Source organism: Argopecten irradians, chromosome 12 (assembly GCF_041381155.1).
Source record: "Argopecten irradians isolate NY chromosome 12, Ai_NY, whole genome shotgun sequence".
Classification (NCBI taxonomy): Eukaryota; Metazoa; Mollusca; class Bivalvia; order Pectinida; family Pectinidae; genus Argopecten; species Argopecten irradians.
This window is the reverse complement of record NC_091145.1, coordinates 14,822,547-14,841,933: the sequence shown is the minus strand read 5'-3', so window position 1 is coordinate 14,841,933 and position 19,387 is coordinate 14,822,547. Positions and strand designations below refer to the sequence as shown.

Sequence of the window (19,387 nt, the reverse complement as noted above, 5' to 3'; positions counted from 1 at the left end):
AAGAAATAGGTTTCAAAACAGGAAGAGTGCTCATTGGATTAAATATGGTAAGTAACAAGACATTGTGTGATAACTCTGTCTTTACTGGGTAAGCAAAAGACAGCTCACACATGCTTGAAAATAACGCCATCGATACATACAGAGATTATTGTTGTCGATATCATTAATTTTCAGGATGTATTGGGACATAGCTGAAATATTGGCACTACAAAAATAATTCTAAATAACTTATCAATTATCCCTCCTGTCATTTTGCTGGACATATCTCTGACTTATGTTTTATACCTTTCTGATCCGTGATGAGATGCTGAATGATAACGTCAGTCATGTTGTCTCTGTATGCATATCTGTCCTTATACAGGCCGTGTACGGTGCTAAAGATCAGCTGGTAGTAACCTATTGTTCCATCCTGGCAGCCAACAGCCTTTAGAAAGATAACATTAATTTGCATGATATGTTTTAATAAGTTCAATATCTCAAAATTTAATGAAACACAAATGGCAACCAAATTTTTGTTAGAAAACTCAAACCACATCTACAAACCATCAGCTATTGCCACATATAATTTCAGACAGTCACAGTGTGACAGTGATAACTGCAGTGATGTTATTTAGATATATTTGTTAACTGACATCATAGGTAATGATTGAATTAAAATATGATGAATTTTAATACATTCTGCTTGTGGGTCAGCCATAAAAAATATCAAGTGATTTCCACACTTGATAGTTTCAGGGGCCTGCAGTTTTATCAAAAAAGGAAAGGACATATTCCTCTTCCTTCCTTCCTTCATACATGTATATTTTAGAGATTATTTTTTCTTATATTCATATCGCATTGTGAAAATACAGCTACAACATAAATTTCTCTTGGGGAAGGGACTTTTACATAGTCCAAATGTACTAAAAACATTACTAGACTTACATTGCATGAATTATGTAATGTCTATTTCATAAAATGAAATTGAATTTTCAACTTGAAGGAAACTGGTTTTTTATCAAATATTATTAATGAAGACATAATGAAACATCACACTACAAAAATATGTATAGAATCGCCCTGTATACACATACCACATAGTTTGAGTCTGGCTTCACTGCTGCTCCCCAGACCCACGATGACTGTTCGCCGATGACACCTAATTTGACCCCCCTCCTTGGTGTGGAGGGTGCACTGTTTGTTGGCTCCCCCTATAACTACATACTCGCCCTTAGAGAACCAGCTAACTGTACAGGGATCGTATCCAAGGTTTCTATCCTTTCCAATCTATAAGAAAACACATTGTTTTTCCTAAATCAACACATTATAAAAATTTCCAAGGGAAATATAAATTATACCTAGATTTATTCCATACATGAAAACATTTTGGTCAATCTCTTTGATAGAAAGCTGTGCATGTAGTTAGGTGACATAAATACTGGTATGCATCAATTTCCATCATGATATTTTAAGGAACATGGCCAGACCTATAATCTTAAATCTGATTAGTATTTGATAAAAGGTCGACTGTTTCATCATTTTTTTAAGAATGGTAGGTATATTCAGTGGAATATTGGATTTCCACACTTGATAGTTTCAGGGGGCCTGCAGTTTTATTAAAAAAGGAAAAGACATATTCCTCCTTCCTTGATACATGTCTATTTTAGAGATTATTTTTTCTTATATTCATATCGCAATAATTAATTTTTCTTTGTTTTCATACCAAATCTGGCTTTCTGATTGGCAAATATTTTTTTTGCATACCACTATGAAAAAAAAATCCGAGAATGGCGCAAAACCCAAAATTAAAAAATAGTGACATCAATGCTTAATTGTGAAAATACAGCTACAACATAAATTTCTCTTGGGGAAGGGACGTTTACATAGTCCAAATGTACTAAAAACATTACTAGACTTACATTGCATGAATTATGTAATGTCTATTACATAAAATGAAATTGAATTTTCAACTTGAAGGAAACTGGTTTTTTATCAAATGTTATTAATTAAGACATTATAATGAAATCATCACACTACAAAAATATGTATAGATTCGCCCTGTTTACACATACCACATAGTTTGAGTCTGGCTTCACTGCTGCTCCCCAGACCCACGATGACTGTTCGCCGATGACACCTAATTTGACCCCCTCCTTGGTGTGCAGGGTGCACTGTTTGTTGGCTCCCCCTATAACTACATACTCGCCCTTAGAGAACCAGCTAACTGTACAGGGATCGTATCCAAGGTTTCTATCCTTTCCAATCTATAAGAAAACACATTGTTTTTCCTAAATCAACACATTATAATAATTCCAAGGGAAATATAAATTATACCTAGATTTATTCCATACATGAAAACATTTTGGTCAATCTTTTTGATAGAAAGCTGTGCATGTAGTTAGGTGACATAAATACTGGTATGCATCAATTTCCATCCGACATTTTAAGGAACATGGCCAGACCTATAATCTTAAATCTGATTAGTATTTGATAAAAGGTCGACTGTTTCATAATTTTTTTAAGAATGGTAGGAATATTCAGTGGAAATATTGTTTCCAAATGGTTACCTGTTTTCCTGACAACTGATAAAAGGAAAGTCTCTGGCCCCAGTCAGCAACAGCTAATACATCATAGGTTTCATCTCTATAAACAGACATTCTTTTAATTGTAAAATAATTGATATCAATCAAAAATTTAGTCGAATAAGTCGAAGTACTAGGTTACACAGGTAATGGTGTTTTCAGGTTGACGGAGCATGCAATGACTGGACTGACATAACATGACTGGATAACTTATCCAGACGTATATGTTCATATTAGTCTGACCTTTTAGTTATTGAATTGATACTTATGTAGTCAAATTTTGGTGTGTTAAATTTTGGCGCTTTCATATCGAACCCCAAACAAACCAAAATATGACTTCATCCAAAATACCCAAATTTACTGTATAGCAAAGTGGCATGTTCAAATTTATAACACAAGTTTTTAATTGCACAAGTATTACAATCTGTTATTATGATGTAAAGAATACTTTCATTTTCATTAAAGATATGAAATTTTCGGTCATATGTAAAATGTAGCCTGCTAAAACTAAGTTAAAAAATTAAAGACGTGATTATAACTTCTGTTAATAAAAGTGACACAACAGATTTGATATTTTGTGAAAACCAAACTCCAAGCAAAAACCCTCATGGCAAATTTAAGCTTACAATTCTAATCATCATTTATTTTCAACACTTTTTGTACTATTCTTTCTTTTTGAGTAGCAGCAATCTATTGAAAGCAACAATATTTTGTAGATAATTTAAATTCAGCAAGCTACTGAAAGCAATAAAATAAATTGGAGAGTTATCTCCCTTCCATCACACAGTCACCAACACCTTTAGCCAATACTACACACTTACTTTCGAAAATGTGAATAATTGTTAGTAGAATGAGGCCTGTCAAACAAATGTTTCCTTTTAATTTAAAAACTTATCTTATATAACATTGTAAATCAACAATAACTGCATGTCAAGAAAAAATAAATGTTAATTATCCAGTAAAACAGCTGTTTTGTTAAAAAAAAAATAGTTCTTTTTGCATTTAAATACATAATAGATTAAGGATGTGCCAGGATAAGATGGTAGAGGAATGTGGAGTACCTGAAAAAGAAACCCACAGGCGGTTAGAGGTTTTTCTCTGGATACTCTAGTTTTCCTTCCATCATCTAAACCTGGCACATCCTTAAATGACCTTGGCTGTTAATAGAACATTAAAGTATCAAACCAAATCCATTGAATTAATACTTATCATTGAAAGTGTCATATCGAGTAACAACTTTAAAGATTGGTTGATATACCTGCTGGGGTTCCACTGTAGAGACCAAACTGGGGACGTGGCTGCATTAGGACGCTCAATTTTTACTTTCTCCTCTCCACCCTTTAGTAACAACAATAAACTATGGAAATTTCTATTTCGACTTTTTGTAGCGATAATTAATAGGCAGCAGTCATACTGTGATGTCATAATTCAAAAACATACAAAATAACACATTTAAAAAATATTTTATATTAATATTTAAGTCTTCTTTAATATTATCTTCAAGTAAATCAGTGGCGTAGGAAGATGAAACGTAATGGGGGGCAAAGGTTCTCAATATTTTGTAATCCCCTTCCCCCTCCCAAAGGAGATACTTTATATACTTTTTCCATATATCATTGCATACAATCCTTGTACACATGTATAGACAGTTGCGTTGCTAACAGGAAATTAATGAAAATGCAAATTTTCTATCTCACTTGGGAAAAAAATATTACAATTTATGATGCTTTAGAAGAATTTGCGAGCGCCGAAGGCAAAAGATTTTGATGTTTAATGGGTCTGGAGGTCTCCCCCCCCCTGGGAAAATATTACGATTTAGAATGACTGAGATAAATTTTACGATGTATTTTTATGATTTCACAAGCACCTAAGGCAAAAGATTTTGGTGTTTGGGGGTGTCCGAGTGTCTCCCCAGAGAAAAATTATTACGTTCTACCATGGCTGAGATGAGTTTTACGATGTATTTTGATGAATTTGCAAGCGACGATTTTGAAATAGTATAATCCCTTGACGGATATTTTTGGTCTAGGTCGTGTATTAAATTTTCATCATTAAAGGTTTGAACATAACCTGCTTGAAAGTTTTAGAAGACGCCCCGCGCAGCAGAAAATTTAATAAAATGAAGTACGAAAAATGTGCAGGAGGACCATTTTTTCTATCAAATGTGCATTTTTAAAATATTTCACTTTGCAAAAATGGGGGGGGGGGAAAGACATGTTTGCCTCCCCCCCCCCCCCTGCTTCCTACGAAATTTAATTTGTGTTGTCTAATGAACAATTTACCATTTGTTTACATCGTACAACAGTAGATTAAAGATTTATTGACCTGTGACATCATCAGTTTTTAGGCTACATATTTGATATAACTGACCTTGTTGCGGATGCTGACTAGACCATTGTAGAGACCCAGAGCCAGGTACTGTCCATCATTGGTCCAACTGCAGCAGGTGATACGACTGTTCACTTTATGTTTGGACACATTCTTCTGTTCAGCTGTCCATAACCCTGATAAAAAATTGTTACCAACATTCAAATACAACAAAAATCATCACACAATGACATGTGTCGCAAAAACTGCATACTGGAAATCCAATAATAGTATAATTATTGTTTTATATTTAAGAAACAAATCATATTATTTAGCTAATTCATTCACTCCCAGAGACACATATGGACTCTGATACTATTTCAAGGACGGGACCATTCCATTATAAAGTTTCAGGGGTGATAGGTTAATAACTAAACCTGTCAGAGAAACACAGACCTGGACAGATAATATATGCTTCCTAATGCATGTACCTTTTTAACAAAAATAATAGAATTTTATATTCAACCAAATGTGTATTATTGTATATTATAGTTATCTTACCAAAGTCACTGACAGCACAACTGGCTAGCTGATGAGTTAACGGGTTGTATGACAAACACTGTATAGCATCATTATGTCTGAAACAAGGCACACACGACATTTCTTTAACAGATTGACAAATGGATTTTCACATATCTCAATCACAACTAGTAACCAGACCTCAGAGTTCTTCTTTAACAGAAGGATCTTATTATATAATGTTAACTTAAATATTATCTGTTCATTAATCAATACACCAGGATTCCTAAAAAGTCTTAACTAAACTTGATATCTAACTATGAAATGAGTCTTGATTAATCTGGTACAGTCAAAATTGCCTTAGCGACCTTCTGAATTCAGCGACCTTCTGTCTTAAACGACCTAAATTATTCCTCAAAAGGCGACCATAATTTTAGGATCCATGACACTCGATGTTCTGTATTTAACGACCCAAATCACACATGCATTTGTCTTCTATTCATATATAAAGCCAAGCCAGTTAACTATCCTGTAGGGCTTCCAACCCAGCCCCATTAAGGCAAGACAAAAGAGCTATCCATATGGCTTGGTTATATATACACGAGGTGTTCACTTTGACATAAATTAGCACTTCGGTACTGATGGCCGAAGCCGTCTGCATGTCTGAGCTGGATATTGCAAGGAAAATGTGCTATTTATTCACGATGTTTGTGATAAAAATCAAGAATAATCACTTCCAAAACCAACTAAAATAATGATGAAGAATGATTTAATCACATATGAACGACATGAATGTAGAAATATGGTACTGAAAATGTATCGGCGTAGCTAAGCATGATGGCAGCCATTTTGGGAGATAGCAACAGAGGAGTCGGAAATAGCTGATTTCCGGATTTTTTTTAAATTATTTTTTTTCACACTATTTTTTTTCCATTTTTTTATCTATAAAATAAATGAATAAAATGATAAAAAAAAAAATTAAAAAAAAATTAAAAATTATTTTTATTTTTTTCTGCTTTTAAATACATTGTAATTTTGTAGCTAATTATGATATATAAGTGGTAGGCCTTAACAAATATTTGTTTTAGAAATTTTTAATCTTATTCACGAATAAAAACAGAAAGATAAATAAAAAATAAATAGATAATTGAAAAATAAAAGTGCCTAAAATTAAATACATAATTAAAAGATGTATTAGATTATGTGATATATTATATATTTAATAATTTCCTATTATTGTGACTATTTTTTACAGTACAACAAGAGGCCCAGAGGGCCTGTATCGCTCACCTGGTTTGTAATGCCAAGTAATGTTCTGAATACAGGTTCATTGTTTCTTTTCTGAAGGAATTTTAATATTAACCTCTAAATCCCCTATTGGGCCCCACCCCTCCCGCCCCCAGGGGGTCAGAGCCAAAATTTATACAAGGTCTGTTCCATCTCCCCCAAGGATGTTTGTGGCCAAATTTGGTTACATTCCATTCAGAACTCTATGACTAGTAGCGATTTAAAGGATTTACCTCTATTTCCCCTATTGGGCCCCGCCCCTCCTGCCCTCGGGGATCAGAGCCAAAATTTATACAAGTTCTGTTCCCCCTCCCGCAAGGATGTTTGTGGCCAAATTTAGTTACATTCCATTCAGAACTCTATGACTAGTAGTGATTTAAAGGATTTACTTCTATTACCCCTATTGGGCCCCGCCCCTCCTGCCCCCCGGGGACCAGAGCCAAAATTTATACAAGGTCTGTTCCCCTTCCCTCAAGGATGTTTGTGGCCAAATTTGGTTAAATTCCATTCAGAACTCTATGACTAGTAGCGATTTAAAGGATTTACCTCTATTTCCCCTATTAGGCCCCGCCCCTCCTTCCCCCTGGGGACCAGAGTCAAAATTTATACAAGTTCTGTTCCCCTTCCCCCAAGGATGTTTGTGGCAGAATTTGGTTACAATTCATGTAGAACTCTATGACTAGAAGCGATTTAAAGGATTTACCTCTATTTCCCCTATTGGGCCCCGCCCCTCCTGCCCCCGGGGGACCAGAGCCAAAATTTATACAAGTTCTGTTCCCCTTCCCCAAAGGATGTTTGTGGCCAAATTTGGTTACATTCCATTCAGAGCTCTATGACAAGTAGCGATTTAAAGGATTTACCTCTATTTCCCCTATTGGGCCCCGCCCCTCCTGCCCCCGGGGGGTCAGAGCCAAAATTTATACAAGTTCTGTTCCCCTTCCCCCAAGGATGTTTGTGGCCAAATTTAGTTACATTCCATTCAGAACTCTAGGACAAGTAGCGATTTAAAGGATTTACCTCTATCACCCCTATTGGGCCCCGCCCCTCCTGCCCCTGGGGGACCAGAGCCAAAATTTATACAAGTTCTGTTCCCCCTCCCCCAAGGATGTTTGTGGTCAAATTTGGTTACAATCCATGAAGAACTCTAGGACAAGTAGCGATTTATAGGATTTACCTCTATTTTCCATATTGGGCCCCGCCCCTCCTGCCCCGGGGGGGACAGAGCCAAAATTTATACAAGTTCTGTTTCCCCTCCCCCAAGGATGTTTGTGGCCAAATTTGGTTACAATCCATACAGAACTCTATGACTAGTAGCGATTTAAAGGAAATGTTGACGGACGGACAACGGACGGACGGACGGACGGACGGACGACGGACGCCGCGCCATGACATAAGCTCACCGGCCCTTCGGGCCAGGTGAGCTAACAAAACTGTCAAAACATGTCCCACAATATACATTGATACATGTATTTAATTGTTTCGAAAGGGGTGATTCAATTAAGAGACCAACTGTCATACGTGACCTATTTTTCAATCTCCTTTGGAAGGTCTCTTAAAACAATTTTGACTGTATGTTAAACAACAACTTTCATTCTTTATAAATATTAAACAAGCTTACAATACATTAATAAGCTGCACAATGCAATTGTTCAAATAGATACTATTAAAAATGTCAGGTTTTATGGAGTTAACTTTTGTTTTAGAAAACAAAGGTAAATTATACTAACGTGTATTTCAAAATGCCTTCTAATTTACTGGTCCAAATGATGACACTTTTATCAGCAGATCCGGAGGCAAATCTTTTTCCATCCCTTGCATATGTTACACAATACACAGTGTCCTTGTGACCTTTGAGAGGTTGAATAAGGGTGCCATCATTGGTATCATACACCAACACTCGGTTACCAGCTGCTACGATCAACTGACTGCCATCAGGTCTAAAGCACAAGTCCCATATACTGAAAAGAAAAATGAATTTACATTACATCAAAAAACTTTACAACTGAAAGAAATTTTGTATTGCATAGTAGAATAATTGAATGGACAAAAAAAATATATCACAACTCTGAAAATAAAGTTAGAGATAAAGCAAAGAAAATTAAAGAATACAAAAAAAAAAAAAAAAAACACAAATAAAATGTAGCAGGATTGGCCAGAGTCAATCATTGGTGATACAAGCTTAGCTGTAGAGCATTTGGCTAGTGTCCGTGAGTCCCGGGATTGAATCCTGCTGCTACATTTTACCTCTTCTGTTACAAAGCTAATGCCAAACTGAAATACCCAAGGTAGTCGTATAAGGGTCTCGTATGTCTTTGATGGAAAAGACTTAAAAAGGGAAGAGTGAAGCGGGATGTTGTTTCAAAGGGGAAGTAGGCCACCTTACCCTTAATGATGCCATCTTTACTAACTTCTTCATATATAACACAAGATAATAAGGGCGCACTTCTAAGGTACGGTAACACATACACAAAAATATAAGAAAAAAACACAATTTTAAAAATTCAATCCTATACACTGACAGCTTCAGTTATTATTATTATTTCAAAAATAATAAAAAATGTTTAACTACTCCTGCATAACTAAGTTAAATATATATTTACTGGAGAGAGCAGTACCGGAGCAACGCACAAACCGGAACAGGTTAAACCGGAAGTACGAAAAAAAAATTTAGCCATTCATGTATGCTGGTCATTGATCTCAATAATATGTACTTTTGCTTACGTACATGTTACTTGAACAGAGCTTCGGTTTTTGATGCGCTTTGCACGTCGAAAGAGCTTCGCTCTTATTACATCATATACTTCTATAGTTTAAAGTGCGTCCTTTTTTTTCTAAATTATGTTTTCTACATGAAATATAAAATAAACAAGTAAAGCTTCACTCTTCCCATGCCGTGCATGATTCATATAAAAACTTCTGGCTGCACCTTTTAAGGCCTTGCCTTCAGTCATATTCGAACACTGAGCAATTTTTTTAAGCATTTTTCTTAATATCTTTTGGGTTTATGAAGTCATAGGCACAAAAATAGAAGGACATTATCCATGTATCCATAGGTATTAATTATTAAACTCGTCAGACGAGTTTAATACCTATGCATCTACCCACTTAGTTACTCCCATAACACGAGAGTCGACTGGTCAGCCGTTTTTTTTAATCGGATGTTACTTTGCTGACTGTCGACTCTCATTTCCGAAGGCCTATTTCTTTGATGCAGCTTCCGACGTCAGATGAAGGCGGAATGAAAAGCGCAATAATATCATTATTTCTTGCTCTAACAGTGATAACATTGACGTGTACTTACAGTTCATGTATTAATTATCCCATTTGTCTAGGAAAACCATAACTTGGGGCCTCATAAAATAGTATTTTTTTTTAGCAGATTAGATGATGAATCCCTTCCGTAACATTTTGACCTAGTTTTAAATATGGCGGCTGGTTACTACAAAAAACGGAACGTGAATTCAAGCGAGCAGCATGCAAGTAAAAGTAAAGGCAGATCAAGCGTTTTGGGGACTTTGCAATTCGTTTTTTCTATTTACCGGCCGGATCGCTTTCATCATGAAGTTTTGTCTGGGTCATGAAAGTTTACGTTAGGAGATGTAAATATTTGTTTTAGATGGATTTTACTGCTGATTTTGTCAAAATACTTGTTGATTTATGAAAAAGAGGTTGGTATTTGACATTGATGACGATAGCAATGCTCAACCATATTTTTTTTATGACTTTATGCAGTCAAACTGTATCTAATATTGTTTGCCTTGTCTTTCTGATCACAACACAGCAAAACAGATTGAAAATTGGATGAAAAAACAAATTTTTTATACATTTTTGAAAAAAACGAAAATCCAACCTCCCAAAACTGCTTTTTTGTTAAATTTGAAAAAAACATGTACCTCGCTCATTCTCGGAAGTAAAATAGAATTTTGCTATTACTTTTTGCATATATATATGCCAACTGTAATGTTCTACTAAAAAGCAGATCATTCTTTCATTTTTTTCTGCAAGATATTACAGCTTATATTATTTAATAAGTCCAGTAACAGTGCAGGGCAAGGGCTTGGTGGGAGTGTGACATCACTGTCGCTCTCAAATAGGTCTTGTGAAAATGGATTCCTACCAGGCATAACATAACCATAATCCATAATCATTTCTGTATACATGAATCATACATTTGGAGATTTTTTATAAGATATTTCATTGCTGAATGCTATAACAACAATGTATGTAATACTTGGCTGTCTTTCATATCAATCAAAAGGAAAGCAATGTTGGTATTAAAAGCATAAATTGCACAAAGTACATGTATATAAAAACATAGTGGTTTTAGGGACATCCATACAGATAAAATAACCAGGAAAACTAATCACCTGCTTTCTAAAATCATTTACCTTCGTGTTGTTTTACGTTCCTACCGACCCTCTTTTTTTGCAAGTTAATGGAAACACAGGTTTTTTTTTTATTAGGCCTAAAAATATACAAAACAACAATCTAAATGGACAACTATAACCCCTTCCCTTGTTTTACATTCCCCCCATATACACTCTTTCAAAAGGGTTGTTGTTGTTGCAAATTTTCTGAAAAGAAATTACTTTATAACTATTTGTTTACGTCCAGCACTTTTTCATTTACATGTACTTCATTAACCCCTGCTCTGGCTCTGGCACTGCTTCCAAAAGGGGTTTCTCTGGTTAAAAAAATGCTATGGTAAACGTTAAATTTGTTAAAATAGTGTTAAAATAACTTAGATTTATGTATTTGTAAACTCAAACGGACGGTTTCCATATAAAACTGTCGAGAAAATAGAAATTATGTGTGCCTGGGGTTTGAACGAGCTCTTGACACTTCGAAAGGCCGCCATTTTGGAATTAAGCGCGCCTACTGTCATTGACCCCATCTCGAAAAAATATACATTTTCGTATGTTTCCCGGGATTGTCAAATGTATTATTATATACTAAAAAATACAGAAATGGTTAAATATTACAACTAGAACAGTAAGGGCATTTGACTCGGCTGAATTCAAGGAAGTAACAGTATTTCAATTTTTCAATAAATCGCCGTATCTTACCCCTCTGCCATTTCTAACATATAAAGTGAGGTTAAACCACAAGGATTCCGAATGAACAGATTGGTGTCACTTTTGCGTTTGTAAAGAACAGTTAGGACACATTAATCTCCGGATAGTAAACCCATTATTTAGGGTACGTGTTTTCAAGCGTTTCGGAGATACCAAGACGAGTTACCTGCCCTTTGGTTGAGCATCGCTAATGACGATTTATATATGATTTAAACGTTTTATATTGCCACAATCCAAACTTTGAAAATGTTACCCTCAGCATCGGGTAAATGGCCTATCGGAAGTTAGAGGTTAGACACGACGTAATGTTCCAAAAGTGTCTCGTTGTTATATCTCTCTAACATTGTTGGAGTACCCACTTGGTCACATCGCCCCATTCATATATAACGAACTTTACAAATGGTATAAAGTGGTCGTTGTTGTTTTAGTTTAAAGAACGCAAGCGACTATGAAAGGCATACAGCAATTATCCTAAGATTAAGCATCTCATGAATATAGATATATGGTATCGAAATGTATTTTCGATACGTCCGAAACGACTTGGATGCATTTGTTTTGCTTGACCACGGACTGACGGTAATGCAAGCTGAACGTTAATTAAACTTTGTTTGCTCATTCTTCAACTAAATAGCTTCAACAACTAAGAAAAAACAACCTACCATTGTTCAAGTTTGTCTCTATCTTGAACTTTGTCAACCCAAGTTGGAACAGCCCTCATGTTTACTACAAATGAAGTCTGTTTTGGAATCCGGCGACAAAGTGCTCGTCATGCGCACTATTTATTTCCGGTTAACTATCGAAATCTCGTTTTTTATCGCATCTCAAATTAGATTTTTTTTACTTATTCGTCTCGTATCTCGATAATATGATTGTTTGAAATTTATTTTATTAACAGCTTATAAATTTTATGTACAGATATCATTAAAATTCAAGCTTTAATGAAACCGGTTAAATATTCTCAGGGGCCCACGAAAGGATATTCAAATATTTGAGGGACCGAGAGGGAGTAAATGTCATTTATTATGAATTCACAACAACAATATTTCCAATTGAATAGTACCGTAGCATAATCGACAACAATAATGTTGATGATCAGAATATGTTTTCGCTGACTTTCGCCTAATCGCATATCGATTAATTCAATCCGCCTGTGTAAACAAGTTCGGTGCGCTGCAACCGGAAGTACCATTGAATGCAAGTTGATGAAAGTGGGATATTCCCGATCGACACTGGGAGCTAAAATTGAAGTTTAACTCACAGGTATTATTGTTTTTCGTAGATGATAATGTATAAACAAGTCTCTTTTCTGTTGTGATATCAGACATACCATTCTGTATCATTGGAATTATTGCTCGTATTGCCTTGACTTGATAGATCCAATGTGAACTGGCTTTGTGACAAGTGATCTTTTATATAAGAAGAATGGGATATTGACCAGCAATTTTCCTCCAATCAACTGTGATAAAAATCAATCTGATTTAATATTACCATTTATTTGTTTCAGATTTTCACAAGTATTCTACACATGTTATAATGATATCGACTGATTCAGTCTTTGGTAGTCCTTCCGGTCAATAATTAGGTACATGATACCTAAAATAGATCTTCAATCAGAATTTTGTCATAATGCTATTCTCAACATAATGTTTTTACCCCTTTGCCATTTATGTTGAAAGCATTTACTTCTCAGTCACATAAAGCTTTCCCATTGATCCAAATTTCCAATGTGTACTGTATGGTGATGTATTATATATTGGACTAGTTTAGCATAATAGAATTAAACTGTTATCATGATCCTTGTATTACAATAATATTAGGTAAGCAATTTAAATTTGCTTCAAAACATTAGTGCGCATGGACAAAAAATATTATTTAATTTTCAAGGCGATTTGTCCCTTTATATTTATCAAGACACAAAAAGAACAAATAAAATTGCATTTTAAAGCCAAAGGATCAATTGAAAAACATAATTTCTTTACATGCATAGACATTCAGTGTAGCAAAGGTGTGAAACGCCAGGCGTACCAAACAGAAATAATGGTGTGCATGTTGGTCCGTTTGTTTACATACAAGAGATTTTGTTTTATAGACAAGAGATTTAACATTACGTCACTTCCCTCTAGTGGAGATCTTGGTAAGGGTACTCAGACCAAAAAGAAAGCACAGCAGCAGCATCCCATACTGTGTAATATAGACATACCTTCAGTATAATTTAGATCTAGCTAATCTTACATCAGCTGGGTATTATGGGAGACTCCTGCAGACACTTGGGACATCCTCAGAAGGTTCAGCTTTTGATTTTATGATTCTCTAGAGGAGTTCAAATTCTTGGTAAACTAAACTATTAAAAATAAAACACAAAAGTTGTACATGCATGTGCACCATGTAATGACTTATCAAATGGAACTTATGATGTTACATGTATTTTTATTGTCACCATATAATGATAGGAATGAAGTATAAAAAAAACTCAGGTTTTGTATTAATGTGTTGTGTAATATTGTAACATTTAATTGTCTGTGCATTTATAATCAAATGTAAGGGTTTGTCGTAGTGATTTTAGGGTACATATTCAGTCTAGTTGGAAAAGATTGTATTTAAAAAATAACCCCAAAAATCAAATGGTACAAGTGCACCTACATTTGATATAAAGATTTTATAATATCAAAATATAAGAAATTATATTTCAAAAGTAGTCAATTTAACTATATAAATTAACAGATATGTTTTATATTTCAGATAAATGCACCAATGGAGACATTTTCCTATATTTGTATTATCCATGAGAAGAAAGATCCAACTTAAAGTAATGAGTGTTTGACTGTGAAACATTTTGGTTGAAAGTTCATAACCAAATATCATGTCCTTGGAATCATTGCTGGGTGGGGAGTCAATGCCCCCAGAACAGGAAGCAGCAAATGGTGCTCCAAGCTTTCCTGACTTTAAATTATCTGTGGGATTAGCTTCCACTGGTACAAATCCTCTGATAAATCAAATGTTTTCTGATGAGGAAGATGAAGAGAGTATGGATGAAAGTTCAGAAGATTTAGATAAAATAGACCATGATGACTTTGAGGAAGATGAAGAGAAGGAACATGATGTAGAGGATGATGAGGAAGAGGAGGATGACGATGATGAAGAGGAAGATGGAAATGAAAATGAAAATGGTGATGAAAGCAGTGAGGGGAATAGTGTTGATAATCAGGTAGATAATGATGGTAAGATTAACAGTGTGTCAAAGGATTTAGTTTCTGATAGCGTGACAGATGACATTTCAAGTATTATAAATGATCTTGATAAAGATTTTGGTATGCCAGAGGACAATGCATCTAATTCAGTGGAAACTTCTAGTCCAACAGTAGAAAATGTACAGAATAAGGATGATAAACAGAAACCAGATGATGAAAAGCCAGACAGTAGCAAACCAAAGAAAAGGAAGCGTAAGAAGAAGGAAAAAGGGGACGGTGCACCAGCAAAGAAAAAAACTAAAAAAGTTAAAACCAAAAAACAAGGCAATATGAGGAAAAACATCAGGTAGATATCTGATTGTTTTTATATTGATTTTGAATACTAAATTAATTGTATTGACAAACTTGTAAAGACCTACTTGAGTTACATTATAACTAAAGGTCCATTTATATATTACCATATATGTTTTTGGATAATATAAACTGCTCTGAAAATTAACAATATATTCTAATTTGACATAACTACCTTTAAATGTCAAAATATTTCGTTGGTCCACACCAGGCTTCAAATTTAAAATATTTGATGTTGAGATAATGTAAGGTTTCTTTGTATTCTGACATCAAATTGAGATTAGTAAAACCTGGTAGTGGTAGTCTCAGAATTTCGGTATTAAGTACAAAAAATGTGTAATATGTCCAAATGTGTATAATATATATATAAGATTACAGTTTTCAATACATTGCTTACTAAAGAGTGCTAATTTATATTATTTCACAAATGTAAGATGTGACATGGCATAAATTCATGGTAAGAACATTTCATTAATTAGATGGTAAAACGTGCAATACTTTTCATGTTCATAACAGGGAAATCATTAAGGAGAACGAGCTTGAGACTACAACACTAGCAGCACAGAATGAAGAAATGGAAAGAAAGCGTCGACTTCAGGAGCAGCAGAAGATATTGGCAGCAACAGTTCCAGCTGTTCCTACCCAGGTGGCAGATGCTACAGATGCTGAGGAGAAGGACTCTCAACTTAAGTCTTTGTTGCAGAGCATGCGTAAGTCGTGGTTCTGTGTCTATATCTATTATTGATAGATCAAAATCATTATTTCATGCTCAGAAATATGAATATTATCTGGTCATGATTATGATATTGTAATTAATTGCGACTTTATAAAACTATATTAATTATACACTGTCATTGATAGTGACTTTTTGAAACTATATTGAGTATACACTAATTAATAGTGATATTAAAAAAAAAAAATTAGGCTAGTGCATTTGAATGTCATAAGCACAGACTTCTAATTTGATATCATATTCCTACTAAGATTTCCACGGTTAATCAAATCCAGTAGACTACATAACCTTTACCTCATTGTTAATGACTTCAAGTCCACAATGTTTGACACAATATTTTATCATGAATGACAATTGGCCACTTTTAAACATGTACCCTGGATGCTTACAATTTCAAAATTAAAAAGTTAATATCACATTAATCTTTAACTTTTGTTCAGCTGATGAAATGCCCTCAGAAACAAAGAAACAGGAGAAAGATGATGATCTGATTCTGGTTGATAGTGGGGATGATACAAAGAAAAAAGAAAAGAGTAAGTTAGCAATCTGTCAATAAGAATGATCATGAACTTACATAGAAATTTGTTTATGGATCGTTTGTTTTTAAACGAGTAGTGAGAGTTAGCCATTGGCTGACAGTTTAAGTTATATTTGGAAAAGATAAAATGACAATGAAATAAATCTTTCTTTGGTAATATTTGAACTTAAGTTTGAGTTTTTTACAGTGGAGGTAATTGACATCAGTAGTGATGATGACGATGACGCTGTCCAGATCACTAAAGACGAAGACAGCGATATTGATCCTGAGGATCCAAACAACGGAGGCAACCACATTAATGATGATCTCAACGTCGCTGACCTCGACGGCCGTGTCCAGGTCAACATTGGCCATCCTGCTGAAGATGACGACATTTTCCTCGCCCCACAGATCGCACGAGTGATCAAACCTCATCAAGTAAGTCATTGTTCACAGATAGTTACTGTCCATGTATTGCTAGATTAATTTTCTGGTGCTTTCTTTCAGTTATTGTAAGATCACACTTATAAGGATATTAAAGGGACAATTCAGTCTAAGAGAACATTAAAATTTGTAAATATATCGGAAAAGAACCAGTTCTAATGGAAATTAGATTAGTCTGTTTTACTGTGATATGCCTGAAAAGCCCATGGTTGTGACATGTGTGTAGATGTTCAAACTCGCTCGCTGTCCGCCATTACACATTGTGGTCGAACATTCTTGTATGCCGAACCCTGTCCCTTGCTCGTAGAGTAATGCAACTTTTGTCTAGAACTGCTCAAATCGCTCTGACAGTAGTTTGTTTACCTTATTAGGTGAATTGTCTTGCCTAAAAATCACTTTATCACCTTTTCAGTGGTTATGTAGTTTATTTGTTTAACGTGCGTGACTTTGGCTCGGGTATGGGTACAGCGTCCATATTGTACCTGCTTAATCTTATTGATCAACGATTTGATACTTCAACGATATTAATTAAAATACTAAACAATGACGAGGAATTTGTCAATATTTTATGTTATATGTTTCATAAGAAATGTAGAACAATACATTTATGCCATAGTTTGCTTCTTGGTTATGTAAAAGAATTAGCCTGAGTGAATTGTCCCTTTAATGATACAGTTTATTGCTGTCTTCAATAGGTAATTGTCTTATCCATTTTGAATTTTTGGTTTAATGGTATTGTGTATCCTATTAGAATATCTTTATCTGTCTTTTCCAAATTGTCTGTAAAGAAATTTTACCAGGTAATCACAAATTTTTCAGTCATTGATCACAAGTGGAAGAATGAATTTGGTAATTAATTTCTCATGATGTCATCTTGTTTTTCTAGATTGATGGTGAAATTAGTTTAGTTATAGTAACTTGGCTCTCATAAACATGATGGTGAATTTGATTAGACTTTAAAGTAACTTGTCTCTCATAAAATATGTTGGTGAAATTAGTTTATATAGGGCAAAGAAGTAATTCTAACAGTGTGGACAAAAGATTGTTGAATTATGAGGCGATCTGCCCCTTTGTCAAGACACAAGAAGAATAAATAAAATTCATGTTAAGGACGGTCACGGACGTACACAAAAACATAAACAATGAACACATATAGAATATACAGATAAACTAAAGGGACAATATCTAGGCGTATTGTCTTGAATGATCCCTTCGGTCAGTCGCTATAATTGGTTGCGATCGTCGAAGGCTTATTTAGTTCATCTATAGAAGGGCATATTATTTAGTTCATCTATAGAAGGGCATGTTATTTAGTTCATCTATAGAAGGGCATATTATTTAGTTCATCTATAGAAGGGCATATTATTAAGTTCATCTATAGAAGGGCATATTATTAAGTTCATCTATAGAAGGGCATATTATTAAGTTCATCTATAGAAGGGCATATTATTAAGTTCATCTATAGAAGGGCATATTATTTAGTTCATCTATAGAAGGGCATATTATTTAGTTCATCTATAGAAGGGCATATTATTAAGTTCATCTATAGAAGGGCATATTATTAAGTTCATCTATAGAAGGGCATATTATTAAGTTCATCTATAGAAGGGCATATTATTTGGTTCATCTATAGAAGGGCATATTATTTGGTTCATCTATAGAAGGGCATATGGTGAAATTAGCTTAGTTATATTAACTTGGCTCACATATATGATGGTGAAATTAGTTTAGTGTTTAAACAGTAACTTGTCTCTCATTAAGTAATATTTTCAATGTTAATGATTTCACCCTTGTATTTCAGATTGGTGGTGTTCGGTTCCTGTATGACAATTTAATTGAGTCCATGGAGCGTTGTAGGAGCAGCGCTGGATTTGGTTGTATATTAGCCCACAGTATGGGACTAGGAAAGACAATTCAAATGATATCATTCATTGATGTATTCCTACGCCACACTCAATTAAAAAGTGTTCTACTCATTGTGCCAATTAACACACTACAAAACTGGGTGGCAGAGTTCAATATATGGTTGCCGACACACGCTGTTGTCGGCGATGATCCCAACTTTATACCTCGAGCCTTCGAAATTTATCTGCTGAATGATATACTTAATTCTAGTCACGTAGGGCCTTTCATCGTTACGCTAGGAATTGGGAAGTTTGCAATGGGATAACTAATATTGGTAAAATCGTCAACATATTCAACACAAGTTTACAAACATAACAATTACATGAATGAATTTTAGCTGTTCTATGTTATCCAATTGCTGCGACAGAGATCTAGATGTGTAAATTACCACTCATCGTCATAAGTTATATTTACATAATTACAAGTTCACACAGCTAGACTTTCGGCAAGTAACACAGACCAATGTCTTCAGAGGGAATTGTGGATGGTCTTAGTAGACC

General features: G+C 34.6%; 2 protein-coding genes across 5 annotated transcripts in view; one reads left to right on the top strand and one right to left on the bottom strand.

The window, feature by feature from the left end:
- LOC138336953 (intraflagellar transport protein 122 homolog) overlaps nucleotides 1-12,530 on the bottom strand; it is a 32,053-nt gene extending 19,523 nt beyond the window's left edge. For all 4 annotated transcript variants that reach the window (XM_069286591.1, XM_069286592.1, XM_069286593.1 and 1 more), the window contains exons 1-8: nucleotides 12,409-12,530; nucleotides 8,402-8,632; nucleotides 5,430-5,506; nucleotides 4,932-5,065; nucleotides 3,820-3,899; nucleotides 2,547-2,622; nucleotides 2,052-2,243; nucleotides 286-424 (exon numbers count right to left, since the gene is read on the bottom strand). In XM_069286591.1, coding sequence (XP_069142692.1) covers nucleotides 286-424; nucleotides 2,052-2,243; nucleotides 2,547-2,622; nucleotides 3,820-3,899; nucleotides 4,932-5,065; nucleotides 5,430-5,506; nucleotides 8,402-8,632; nucleotides 12,409-12,467 — 988 coding nt within the window. In that variant the 5' untranslated portion in view covers nucleotides 12,468-12,530. The remainder of the gene's footprint in view (nucleotides 1-285; nucleotides 425-2,051; nucleotides 2,244-2,546; nucleotides 2,623-3,819; nucleotides 3,900-4,931; nucleotides 5,066-5,429; nucleotides 5,507-8,401; nucleotides 8,633-12,408) is intronic.
- Nucleotides 12,531-12,754: 224 nt separating this feature from the next.
- Nucleotides 12,755-19,152, top strand: LOC138304956 (helicase ARIP4-like). The gene is made up of 6 exons (XM_069245374.1): nucleotides 12,755-13,009; nucleotides 14,489-15,283; nucleotides 15,805-15,998; nucleotides 16,462-16,554; nucleotides 16,747-16,976; nucleotides 18,784-19,152. The coding sequence occupies exons 2-6, from the start codon at nucleotides 14,610-14,612 to the stop codon at nucleotides 19,150-19,152; spliced, it is 1,560 nt and encodes a 519-aa protein (XP_069101475.1). The 5' UTR covers nucleotides 12,755-13,009; nucleotides 14,489-14,609.
- The last annotated feature ends 235 nt before the right edge of the window (nucleotides 19,153-19,387 follow it).